This window comes from Protopterus annectens, chromosome 3.part1 (assembly GCF_019279795.1).
Source record: "Protopterus annectens isolate FY-2018-M chromosome 3.part1, PAN1.0, whole genome shotgun sequence".
Lineage (NCBI taxonomy): Eukaryota > Metazoa > Chordata > Ceratodontiformes > Protopteridae > Protopterus > Protopterus annectens.
Window position 1 is genome coordinate 614806385 of NC_056732.1, and position 13530 is coordinate 614819914.

General features: G+C 41.7%; 1 protein-coding gene across 3 annotated transcripts in view; it reads left to right on the top strand.

The window, feature by feature from the left end:
* CTDP1 (CTD phosphatase subunit 1) overlaps positions 1–13530 on the top strand; it is a 2700378-nt gene that overhangs the window by 1232990 nt on the left and 1453858 nt on the right. For all 3 annotated transcript variants that reach the window (XM_044066995.1, XM_044066996.1, XM_044066997.1), the window contains one exon: positions 12760–12888. In XM_044066995.1, the coding sequence (XP_043922930.1) occupies positions 12760–12888 (129 nt within the window). The remainder of the gene's footprint in view (positions 1–12759; positions 12889–13530) is intronic.

Consider the following 13530-nt stretch of genomic DNA (forward strand, 5'->3'; position numbering starts at 1 on the left):
TGCTTGTACATAATTACAAGGGCCATATTTTTCAGTGTGTTTGTGCATACTTTGTGGGCATGGCTGATGGATTTTGAAAACCCAGTGCACTTGTGTTTGACAATAATATTTCAGAGAACTACCGAGTGTTTGATTGAGTATGGCATTTTCATACAGGCTACATTTTCTGATAAAGATGACTGTACAAAGACATTTATTCTACTTAATTTAGCTGGGTCAGAAGCTATTGAAAGGGAGTGGTGTCACTGTTAGAGGCACGGTATACTAACCTCAAAAAAGGGCATAGCAAAATTAATTTAAAATGGGTGGCGAAAGCCAAACACACTCTGGCTAGGCTTATAAATGCCCTAGGGCAGATAGCCTAGTATGAACCTATGAACCTATGAGTGCACCTGCTGTCTATGCAGGAGATGGGCAAAACTGTCATGTTGTTGTACAGACTGAGTCAAGGGAGGACCCCAAGTGCTTAAAACATAAATTTAGAGAAATGTGCAACCCCCAGACAAATGTTACAGTGGAATGGTACTTATTTTACACAAGGGATCAAAAGCCTGGTGAAACTTTTGCAGCATATGTAACTGACTTGAGTAACAAGGCAAAAACATGCAGATTTGGTGATTTAATGGATGAGTTGATAAAGGACAGACTTGTGTGTGTTATTAAAGATGATGCTATGAAAAAGATTTTGCTTCGTGACAGTGGGTTTTGCTTTGTGACCGTGATTTAACTTTGAATAATGCCATTAAAATTTGTCAGATATATGAGCTCACAGAAAAGCACACAAATGTGCATGCAAATGAGAATATCTCTAGAAGGCGTCTCTAGAAGGCGCAGTGACAAAGCTCATGTTGATGGTATGTAGCATGTTGTTAAAAAAAAAAGAGCCCTAAACACATGGCAGCAACTGTAGCCCCTGAAGCACCCACAGGTAAACTCCAGAGCTTTCTAGCAAGTTGCAGAGTTTGCACAGTCTCAGTGAAGCATAAGAGTGAGTCAGCAAACTCAAAGCATGAACCCCAACTCAGTTTCATTGCCAATTGTGGTGGAAATCATGAATCTAAAAGGGAGAAATGTTTAGCTTTTGGTCAACAATGCCACAAATTCAGTAAATGGAATCCGTTCAAAAGGTTTTGTAAGTCAAATTTTATTAAAAGGGAACATTTTAAGAAATGAGTTGATCAGTTAGAGAGCTGCAACCCTACTCTTTGTTGATGGTGTGTCAGTGCTTTATAAAACAGTCAATGCAGTAGATTTATTGGCAAAGAATGAAGTATTTTGTACTGTTCGGTAAATGGAAGACCCATAGAGTTCAAAGCTGACACAGGTTAAAAGTACAATGTTATGTCAGAAGAAACATTTGCTTGAGTGTGTCATGGTGAAAGGCTTGACTTGCAAGGTGTACAAAGCTTGTTGCTTATGGAGGTGAAAAAATACATACTGAAGGTTCAGTAGTGCTTTCATGTTACTCTGCTGGGAGAAGCAACGACTTATTTTATGTGGTCAAGAAGCACGTCCAGTCATTGTTAGGGCTCAGAGACCGTTTGAAAATGGGACTGCTTTCATTTAACAAGGAAGTCCATCATGTTAGCTTAAAAGACCACTACTCTAATTTCGACCAGTACATTTTTTCTACCTAGGGTTGGGAGGGGTGGCCTAGTGGTTAAGGTGTTTGCGTTACAAACACAAGGTGTAAGGTTTGAGTCTCACAAGGGATAATTGGCTAGGCTTAAAATGGCTTGCCTTAAAATGGCTTGCAAGAGCAGTTAGCTTAGTACTACTCTATGAACCTATGCTGATCTCTTCAAAAACAAACTAGGGAAGCTTCCAGTTGTGTACTCCATGAAGTTAGGTCCAGCTGTCAGTCCAGTTATCAGGACAGCTGGAAAAGTTCCAATAGCCATGCAGGACAGAGTCAAAGCCGAGTTAGACAAAATGGTGCGACTAGGTGTAATTTGTCCAGTTGCAGAACCAGATGACTACTTCTTCCATGGTAGTAGCTCATAAGAAAAACTAAGAAGACATCAGAATATGTATTGATCCATGAGATTTGAACAAAGCACTAAAAAGACCTTGTCAGCCAATGTGCACAGTCGAAGAAGTTGCAGCACTTATGCCAAATGCCACTTTTTTTTCTGTCTTTGATGCAAAGAGTTCATTTTAGCAAATTCAGCTTGACAAGAAATCATTGTTGCTCACTACTTTCAGTACTATGTTTGGCAGGTACAGATTTTTGAAAATGCCATTTGGGATAAATTCTGCAAGTGAAGTTTTTCAATGTGCAATGGAGCAACTTTTTTTCTGGGTATCCTTGCGCTGTTATAGTAGGAGGTTATGGTGAGCATGGCAGAAACCTCAGAAAAGTTCTGGAAAGGCCACATCAGGGGAATCTTAAGCTCAATCCACAGAAATGCAAATTCAGGCTACAAGATGTTACTTATGTTGGTGATTTATTTACTAGTTCAGGCCTACGATCAGACTCTTCAAAGCAAACAGCCATTCTTGAGATGCCAGCTCCAGACCGTGTTCAAGTCCTGCAACGTTTTCTTGGCATGGTTAACTACCTAAGCAAGTTCATACCAGACTTGAGCCAACTGTTTGCACCACTTAGAGAGCTGATACATAAAGATGTATCCTGGTCTTGGTTAGAGCAACACCAAAGAGCATTTGATGTCATGATACAGAGAATTGCTAGTCCACCAACTCTCAGATACTATGATGTTCACAAGCCAGTTACTCTTTCATGTGATGCTTCGAAATTGGTCTTGGCGTAGTCATTCTATGAAGGACAACTTGTTGCTTCTGCATCGAGAACTCTTACCCAAACTGAAATGCAGTATGCTCAGATAGAGAAAGACCTTTTGGCAGTTGTTTGCATGTTCAAAGTTCCATGAATATGTTTATGGTAGACCTATCCAGATCGAAACAGACCAGCCTCTAGTCACTATCTTAAGAAAGGCTATGCATACAGCTCCAACCAGATTGCAGCGTATGATGCTGAAATTGCAAAAGTATAATTTCACTCTTGTCTACAAGAAAGACAAACTTCTTTATCTTGCTGATACATTATCCAGATCTCCCCAAAACACCACAGAACAGCATGAGAATGAGAACCTTGATTTTGAAGTCATGGAAGTGAGACATTTTCTTCCACACGTCTTGATGAGTGAGAGATCACACAGCCACAGATCCAGTTTTACAAAGGCTCAACTATTTTATCAATCGAGGATGGCCATCAAAACAATCTAGTTTACCTCAAGAAGTGCAACCTTATTTTCCATACAGAGATGAGATTTTGTCTGACAAAGGTGTCATTATGAAAGGTCCAAAATGAATTGTTCCAAAGTCCTTGCAACAAGAGTACATTACTATCTTGGATCGTGTTCACCTAGGAACCAACTACCAAAAAAAGGGTGAGAGGTCTAGTATTTTGGCCTTCTGTGTCACAAGACATTGAGAGAGTACTTTTGTCTTGTTTCGTGTGTAACAGTACAAAGCTACATCAACAGAAGGAACCACTTCAGCTAAACCAGATTCCTGAACTACCTTAGTCGACAGTAGCTACCGACATTTTTGAGTGGAATGGTCAATATTATTTGGTATTAGACTCTTACTCCAGTTGGTTCGAGATTGATCTACTTCCTAATCTAGCATCCGGTACTGTCATTACTAAGATGAAGTGTCATTTTGCTGTCCATGGTAGTCTGCACAAAGTTCTTTCTGATAATGGCACACAGTTTACAAGCTAACAGTTCAAAAGATTTGCCGAAGAATGGGACTTTACTCATGTCACGAGTAGCCCTGAGTATCCGCAGTCAAATGATTTGGCAAAACATGCAGTTCAAAGTGCAAAACAGTTACTAGAGAAGTCAAAACAAGGTAATAGTGATGTTTTCCTGAATCTCTTGAAAATCGAACATTCTTCATAATAAACATCTTGGTTCAACTGCTCAGAGACCTCAGTCAAGACAAACCAGAACCACATTACCAATCAGTAGTCAGTTGTGGGTTCCATGTGTCAGTAACAACAGGTCAGTGAAAACCAATCTGTTGAAGAAGCATTTAACCCAGAAGTCCTTCAGACCAGCAAACTGCTCAATCCACTGCGAGAAGGCGAAGTGGTAAAGGATGAAAATGCCCAAAGGTTATGATTGGATGGGTGTCGTGAAGAATATTTGGCCACAGCCGAGATCCTACATTGTGGAATGACAAGGAGCAGAATTTAGGTGGAATTGGAAACATTTAAGCATAGTGTCTGAGCCTATACCACAGTACATAGCCTGTGAAAAAGACTGTGTCTTAGAGTGAGTTGTACGATGTTCAGTTCCAGAAAATATTACCATTCGTGTGATGAATCCAGAAGTTCCTGATACAAGTTGTTCACCGAAGACTATCCCTGTTGCTAAATTCATTCCAGATTATGTTACGAGATCCGGTCGTATCTCCAGACCATGTAATAGATACATGGCAACTTGGACATGAGCATTGTTTGTTTCTAATTTCTCTAATAATGCATGTCTATGATTTTATTACCAAGGGCAATCTTTTTAAGAGGGAATATGTAGATCAGTGTGTGTATGTACCTTTAAGAAGCTATTCAAGGGCTTACACAAGTGTATAAATACTGAGCATGTGCAAGTCTGACTGCCATTTTGTAGTAGGCTGTTGAGATACGTATGTATGTATGTAAGGTCTGTCTGTTAACCAGTTTGTTTATATTTTATGTTGGTGCTATCCATCCTGATGTGTTTCTGTGTATTAAAGCATCTAAATGAAATGCCCTGCCTTTGTGTCTTGTGTGTTAGAGAGGGACGAGTGGCAGTTTGGTTCCGCTGTGCTCTGGAATATCCTTCTTTGAAGGCCTCCCAAGTTCTTTAGTGGCTGGGGACTCTGTCCCAGTGGTTGAAGAGCAAATGAAGGCAACAACATCAGATAAATTTATGTACTCACCATAACATTCCATCTGTGTTGTTGCCTCTCATTTGCTATTCAACTTTCCCTCCCTGTATCCCCCTGCCTTTTCTAGGACCTAACAGATGTTGTTTTGGACAGATACTCCTGTTTCCCTTGAGCTGCTGAAGTATCCTAGCTTGGCTGATTACCTTATTCTGTGTAATGTCTCCTGCCCTTGGGAGTTGTGATATACTGGGTTGCGACAAACTTGATCTGGGGGATTTGGAGGAGAGGTGCATCATGGGTAGGGGAGGAGCTCTGATGATTTAGCGTACATCTTTGGTATACAGCCGAGATGCTCGGATCCGAAACCCATAAGTTGAAGAGCAAATGAGAGGCAACAACACAGATGGAATGTTATGGTGAGTACATCACTTACTTTTTTTCACAGGTAAATCTATTGTTCATCCTCTGCACTTGGACAGTACCTTCCATTCAGACCCAGCTATTGGGAGGTCCTTTTAAATTGGAGAGGTAATTTCGTGTAGATGTAGATTACTTGTTAGCAGTTTATTTGCAGCATCCTCCATTTTTTGGCCTGATTCGTAGAAAGTTTGTTTTCTAGAGACTAGGGATGAATGAAGGGATGTTCATCGTGTTTCACTGCTGCAGTCATTACACTTGGGTTATCCTGCCATCAGGCGGTCCCGCAGTTGGCCAGAGTTCCAAAGTCTTGGTCCGGCGTCGGTTGCTGTCGCTTCTTCCCTGACGTCAGTGCGCCAGGGGCATATAAGATGCAGCCGACGCCATTTTCTTCAGTCTTTCTTGCCGCGCGGTGCCCGAAGCAAAAGCAGTTCGCAAGTGCCGGTCGGCCGACTCCTGAGATTTTCAATTCGAATTTCAGAACTGAAGTCTTCAATAAAGCTAAGTACCCCGTTGGGGAAACTTTTTCTTGCCTCAGACCGATGTCAATAAAAGTTAATAATTGTATTTCTTGAGGGAAGCAAATACCTCATAAGGATTTTCATTCTTACTGTATTCCATGCCTAGGCCGAGACCACGACGTCACTAGTTGTCGGTTTTGTGCTAGATTTAACAAACGCACTATTAAACGTTGGTTTGACTTTGCTCGCCATTACTTTGGCCGAAGGTTCAATTATACCATGCCATCGGAACAACCGACGACCGGAATACACAAAAAACGCAAAGACAAGGATAAGGACAGGCATCCGAGGCCCAAAACTGACGATGAAGCCTCTTCTAGGCCAGTCGCCGGTTCTCAGTGAGGCGCTTTCGCAGCCCCTGACACCCGCTATCTCAGAGCCACAGGCCGCCTCCGACTCCCACATGGAGATGTCTAGGCCTCTGAAAACTCAAGGTATTGGGCCTACGGAAACTAATCCCTCAGATGGGTCCGGAGCCGTTGAACAGGCATCGGCTTCTCAGGGTGTTTTCAGACCTTCACAACTTACCATTAAATCTACAGCCAAGTCTAAAACTCCATTAAAGACAAAGAAGCAAGTACAGCATTCACCTGGACAGGCCTCCATGCCTAAAAAACAGATGCTTAAAATGGCCGAAGACTTAATTACTCTGATCAGGGGTTCCCATCCCCCTCCAGATAAAAGGCCTAGGCAGGATACAGACTATGATTCCTCTGACCAGGTTTCCATTTCTTCTGATTCCTCTTCAGACCAGGGATACTCTTTACTCCCCTTATGAGGACTCTGATGCTGAAGAATCAGTTCCTTCAGCCTCTCCTCCTGAGGATTACTCTTTTGGGGAAACTTTACATATCATGAGGGAGCCTTTCCATTGGGAGGGCCAGGATTAGTCAGAATCCAAGAAAAGGCTCAGAGACTTTCTTTTATTGTCTCAGCACAGGCCCCTTGCTATTCCGCCAGTGTTAGATATTGTGGATGATGTGTTCTCTGAATCCAGTTTAAATCCTGATTCTGTGCCCCCTGCTCCAGTCAAGCCAGACAGATACTACAGAGTCCCTGACTCTCACAAATTTCTTTACAAAACCCTGTTGCTGACACAGAAACTATTTCCCAGGGTCCCAAAGGGGGTAAAGGCTTCCACAGCTAAAAATCCAGTTCCCTCTGACGGATTCTAGAGCATTAGACAGATGGGGGAAGAAAGTTTACGCTTCTGCAACTTTAGCAGTGAGGGCTTTAAATTGCCACATGCTTAAATACCAACAATATTTAATGTCTCTGTTAAAACAGAAAATGCTTACAAGTTCAGAACATCATGACTATAAGGAAATGCAGGATTTATTGCATGCAGCTGAACAAGTGGGAAAACATACTCTGCAATGTGGTTTTGATTCATTAGAGGCTTCCTGTAGAGCAGCAGTTACAGGGTCTGTGATACAAAGGCATGCTTGGTTAAAAGAACAAGGTTTACCTGATCATGTTAAGGCAAAATTATTGGTTGCTCCTTTACAGCAGGATATTTTATTTGGTGTTAAGGCAGAAGAGGTATTGAAAATGGAGGATAAGGCAAAATCTATGCAAACAGGGAAGGATTTCTTACAGGTGCAGCCACCTCGATTTAGCAGAAATTGGCCCTCCAAAAATTGGTCCTTTCCAATGTCAGACAGACCACAAAGAGGCAGATACAGACGCCCAGGAGGCAGATCTCAGCCCCAAAGCTCTTACAGACCACGACAGTGGGGTGCTTCAACCCCAAAAGGAGGGGAAGACAAGTCACAACCTTATAGTAAACAGTCCCAATGACTCCCCCCTTCAAATGCCAAGCACTTACCTTTTGGAAGCTCCCTTATGGGGAAAACTAGCAATTTTGTCACAAAATTGGCATATAGTCACCCAAGACAAATGGGTTCTGAATATTCTGTCTCAAGGTTACAGGTTCCACTTTCACACTCTACCAAGGCTAAAAGGAATGCCAGACCTGCCACCAAATCAATGGGCAGAGGCACAAAAACAAATTACAGCCCTCATGGACATGAGAGCTATTCAAAAAGTGCCACAACAGGAACAAGGACAAGGATTTTATTCAAGACTTTTCCTGGTCCCCAGAAAGGACAAAGCCTGGAGACCCATACTGGACCTTTCTACTCTAAATACTTACCTGGATGTTCCGACATTCAAAATGTTGACTCTTCAGCAGCTTCTTCCCATGCTGGGCAAGATGGCTTGGCTTGTTACTTTGGACCTGAAAGAGGCATACCTGCATGTCCCTATCAGACAAAATTGCAGAAGATACCTCAGATTCATAGCTGGTTCAATGCATTGCCAATTCTCTGCACTGCCCTTTGGCTTATCTACTGCGCCCAGGGTCTGCACAAAATACCTTGCACCAGTAATTGCATTTTGCAGACAAAAAGGAATTCAAATATATCCATACTTGGATGACTGCCTTATTCAAGCAGAGAGCAAGGACATTCTTCTAAAGCATCTGGCGTTTGTAAAAAGATTGCTAATTTGCCTAGGGTACACAGTAAACGAAAAGAAGTCAAAACTAGTGCTCTCACAAGAGATAATATTCCTGGGTGCCAGCTTAAGTACAACGGCCCAGATGGCTTATCTCACGCCAGGCAAGCAAAGACATCTGACTCGGTACTATCAATTGATGGCAACAAAAACCCAACTCCCTGCAAGAAAAATTCTGCAGGCCTTGGGGTTCATGGCATCCTGCATACTATTAATACCATATGCCAGATTGCATGTGAGGAAATTACAATGGTACCTAAAAAGTGTTTGGACTCAACACTGTCACAGTTTGGAAGCAGTAATACCAATTATTCCCTGCCTACAACAGGAGTTTCAATGGTGGGCACAGGCATGTCACCTCAACAAGGGACAGCCTTTCACTCTACCCACAGCCAGGCAGACACTAACAACAGATGCTTTGGTTTACGCCTGGTGAGCACACATGGCAGGAAAATGTATTCAGGGGAAGTGGGCCGCAGACCAAATGCATCTTGACATCAATCAAAAAGAGATGCTAGCTGTACAAAATGCCCTAACAGCTTTCAAGGACCTTCTGCATCCAGGACAACTATTACTAAAGACAGACAACACCACAGTTATGTGGTACATAAACAAGCAAGGGGGCACTCATTCTTATCCCCTCTGCAGACAAGCCATGACCTTGTGAAACACAGCTCTAACCTATAAAGTTCATCTGCAAGCACAATTCCTGCCAGGAAAGAAAAATACTCTGGCAGACGACTTAAGCAGAAACATCATGGATCCTCACGAGTGGAAATTAAATCCACAAGTATTCAGCATGATAACACAAAAATGGGGGAGCCCAGACATAGATCTTTTTGCCTCCCCAATGAATTGCCAACTACAGAATTTCTGCACAAAGACTTACCACACACAAGCATGGAAAGTGGATGCTCTCTCGTTCAGCTGGAAAAGCCTAAAAGTTTATGCCTTCCCACCACTGCCTCTCCTTTCAAAGGTACTCCTAAAAGCCAGACAAGAAAAGCCAAAAATGATCCTGATTGCCCCAGACTGGCCACGCCAGCACTGGTACCCAATCTTAAAGAACTTAGCTCAAGGCCCGCCATGGATTTTACCTCAAATTCCGCATTTTCTGACTCAACAAAACAATCGGATCCTGCACAGCCAGCTCAAAACCTTAAACCTGGCTGCATGGCAGATTCCTTAGTCAAGCAGACAACACCTGTCTCTAAAGCTGTTATGGGTGTCATTTTTGGAGGCCAGGAGGCCTAGCACCAGGAAATCCTACTCAGAAAAATGGAAGAGATTCTGTGCCTGGAACCAGACTCAAAGCTTTGACCCTCTTGTCCCAAATATTCCTCAGATATTACAATACCTAACTGAGATGCTGGACAAAGGCCTATCCTTTTCATCCATTAAGATCCATGCCTCTGCCATCTCGGCTCATTACAACACAGATCCTCATATTTTCTCTCATCCATTGCTAAAACAGTACCTCAGAGGGGCTAAAAACATAAGACCGCCCCAGAGAGCATCAACACCAACTTGGGACCTCAATTTTGTCTTGGAAAAACTAACTTTACCTCCTTTTGAGACAGCCAGTTCAGCAGAATTAAAATATGTGTCATGGAAAACTGCTCTGCTTCTGGCAATAACCTCAGCACGAAGAGTCTCAGAGTTACAGGCACTAATGGCAGTGGAGCCTTTCATCATTTTTCACCAAGACAGGGTTTCTTTAAGAACAAACCCTTCATTTATGCCAAAGGTGGTCTCCAGTGTGGCTCTTAACCAAACTGTTCACTTGCCAACTTTTTATCCAAATCCCCAGAATAAAGGGGAGAGACTTCTGCATTTATTGGACATTCACAGATAGCTACGTTTCTACTTGGACAAAACAAAAGCTTTCAGGAAAACTGAGCAATTGTTTGTAGCATATGCTGCAGGATCACAGGGAAAGGCTATTTCAAAGCAGACCATTTCAAAGTGGATAGGACATTGTATCCGTTTCTGCTACACACAGCATGGGAAAACTGTACCTAGCAACATTAGGCCACATTCCACCAGGGCAACAGCCACTTCAACTGCCTACCTTAGAGGAGTACCTACCAAAGATATCCTGGAAGCTGCAACTTGGAGTTCAGTGCACACCTTTACCAAACATTATCACTTGCCTCTTTATTCTAAATCCAGAGCTGGCTTTGCCACTGCAGTGCTGCAGGGCCTCATAGCCACCCCAAATCCTCTATAGAACCAGCCACCCTACTTCAGCTTTGGGATTCAACCCAAGTGTAATGACTGCAGCAGTGAAACACGATGAACACATAGTACAGTTTTGTACCTACCATAAATGTAGATGTTCGAGTGTATTCACTGCTGCAGTCCAGGTTACCCTCCCTCCATCCCCTCTTCCTTAGCTGGAACTTATCTATACCTTTCTATCCTATACTACCTATGTGGTGTATTTGCTGGTAATTGAAGGTTTTGGTTTTACCTTTTATGTATGTTTTATTAGCAATATGTATTGCCTACCTATTTGGGGGCACCTGACATCTGGGGCAAGAAAAACTGAAGAAAATGGCGTCGGCTGCATTTTATATACCCCTGGCGCACTGACGTCAGGGAAGAAGCGACAGCAACCGACACCAGACCAAGACTTTGGAACTCTGGCCGATTGCGGGACCGCCTGACGGCAGGATAACCCAAGTGTAATGACTGCAGCAGTGAATACACTCGAACATCTACATTTATGGTAGGTACAGAACTGTACTTTTGGGGGTTTATTGTACTTATGTAGACTTCTGATATCCTGACGTGTTATGGCACCATGTGGTGGGGTCTTCTGAGAAAACATGCTTGTTTGTGATTGCTGGAGAGGATGAGCCCATCTATAGGACTTGTGAAGACAGTTTCCCTTGTAGTTTAAGGACATTAGTCCTTAGTTTGGAAGACATTTATAGACTTTTTATTTCCTGTTCATGCTGATCCTTGAATTCATTCATTCATTCATTCATTCATTCATTCATTCATTCATTCATTCACTCATGTTTCTTTTTCCTGGAAGCCTGTCATTGGGAAGAATGTCTTTCATTATGTAGGTATCCACTCAGCTGAGGGATTGATTCTTACTTCTTAGGGCACAGTAAGTCTAGAAGGGTATTTATTTATTGTTACTTTTTAGAATTGCAAAAGAGGTCTTTGCTCAGTTTCATTTAACAAGTAATTTTTGTACTCCATCCTTCCTTGTGCTTAAGTCTTTACCTTTTTTATAAAGACTAGGTCCTTCTAGAGAAGCATTCCTATGTTATTTTTAGAGGTCATTTCTGGACAAGTTTGTTAATTTTCCCTTTCTTCCTTCAAAGAACGCTGTCTTTTGACCTTTTTAGTATTTTGGTCAAAAGAGGAGAACCAGGACCAAGACAGAGTTTGTATTAATGGCTGGCTAACTGTACAGTCTGGTGCAGGTAAAAGTCTAGCATGCCCATTTCCAGAGCCAGAGTGATTGTAATGTTTGCTTCAAGAACAGGTGTACAGTTGACAACTGTGCACATATTTACTAAGTGCTGTAGCCTGGATTTGTATTTTAGGAGTAGAGTCATCCTGCAAAGTATCCTCTCTTTCCCTTCTATTTTATGCTCCATTGGGCTCTTTCTTAATTTGGCTGCATGTTAGGGATGTTTTGCAAATGTGCATAGTTAGAAAAAAAATTGAGAATTTCACAAAGGAGGTTTGTAATTTAACAGACATGCTTAATGCATTTATTTTATTTGTTACAGGAAGGTGTCCTCGTTAGTTTGTAGGTAAGCATTTGTCTGTGGCAGTTGGACACATCTGTCAGGCTAGCGCAAGAAGCACTGATGTGATATTTCTGGGCATAAGCAATGGCAGTTTTACTCTGGATGTTGAGCAGCAGAAAATAATGACATACCATTGTTGTTCCATTTTAGAGTTCCCTTTGAAAGAGCTACAGATATCATTGGTATTTAAATGTCAAAACCTAACTTTACAGTCCTGTATGTCTGAGCTTTATATTAGACTGCTATAAAACTGTGTTTTCCTTGGGTATTACAGAAGATTATTGTCACTTCTGTTTTCTTCTGTTGAGTTTTTTTCCACCACAGAGCAACCTATGTTTTATAGATTATTTACATCTGAATATTGCAGCAGATAGATGTTTATGTCTGTGCAATGTGGACAGAAGTTTGTTGTTGCTATGGTATGTTACCCCTCTAACATGGAAGAGGTTCAGCACAAGAAGAGGCTAAATGGAACACTGTATGTATAAAAATGACAAAATGATATGTGAATCATATATGCAGATTCTGAAATTGTTTTCATTACTGAGTTTGAGTGCATGGTCATGATTTTGAAGGTACATTATGCAATTTCTGTTTAGTTTCTTATTCTGATTATTTCTGTCCTTGTTTAGCAAGCTGAACAACTGGGAAGGGAAGATCAACAGCGGCTACATCGAAACCAGAAACTGGTATTGATGGTAGACTTGGACCAGACTTTGATACACACCACAGAGCAACATTACCAACAGATTTCCAACAAGGTAGACATCTCAGTAAAGGTGTTTTCTTATATATGTGTTGGTGTGTAATCTGTTTATACATTTATTTACCAGGTAATTTCACTGGACCTGTTGGGCCCATTTTCAACTATGATATAATTATATTAGTCAAATACAGAGCTGTATAGTGGATGGTGTAGTAGGAAAGAAAATGACCAGAAGCGGCCATGTATCGTTTTTTTTTTTTTTTTTTTTTAAAACAAAGTTAACAAAGTAGGTGATAGGATTTTCAGACACATACGCACAAACTGCAAGAAAAATTAAATGAACAGCAAGTCTGTATAGTAGCTGTAGAGCTTATACTTAGAGAGAGAGAGACAGAGAAATCATATTTGTACTTCGGATGACTTTAGGTAGACAGAACCATGACTTTCCATGTGTCTTGAATTTTCTTAAGAGCAGATTTTGAAACCAGTGGTTATTTAGTGACTTCCATAGATTGTGTCAATTTGTCATTGGTTCCCAAGACCTATTAACGTTGTTTTATGTCACAATTGGGGGAAAAGGAGTGAGATGTTGGTTACTTCACTGTGCAAGCCTCAGAGGCTAAGCGTAGTGCCAGACTGCATGGAGGACGCTAAGGCTATGGCTGCTGCCCAAAGTATGGATGAGGAAAGAGTTCCA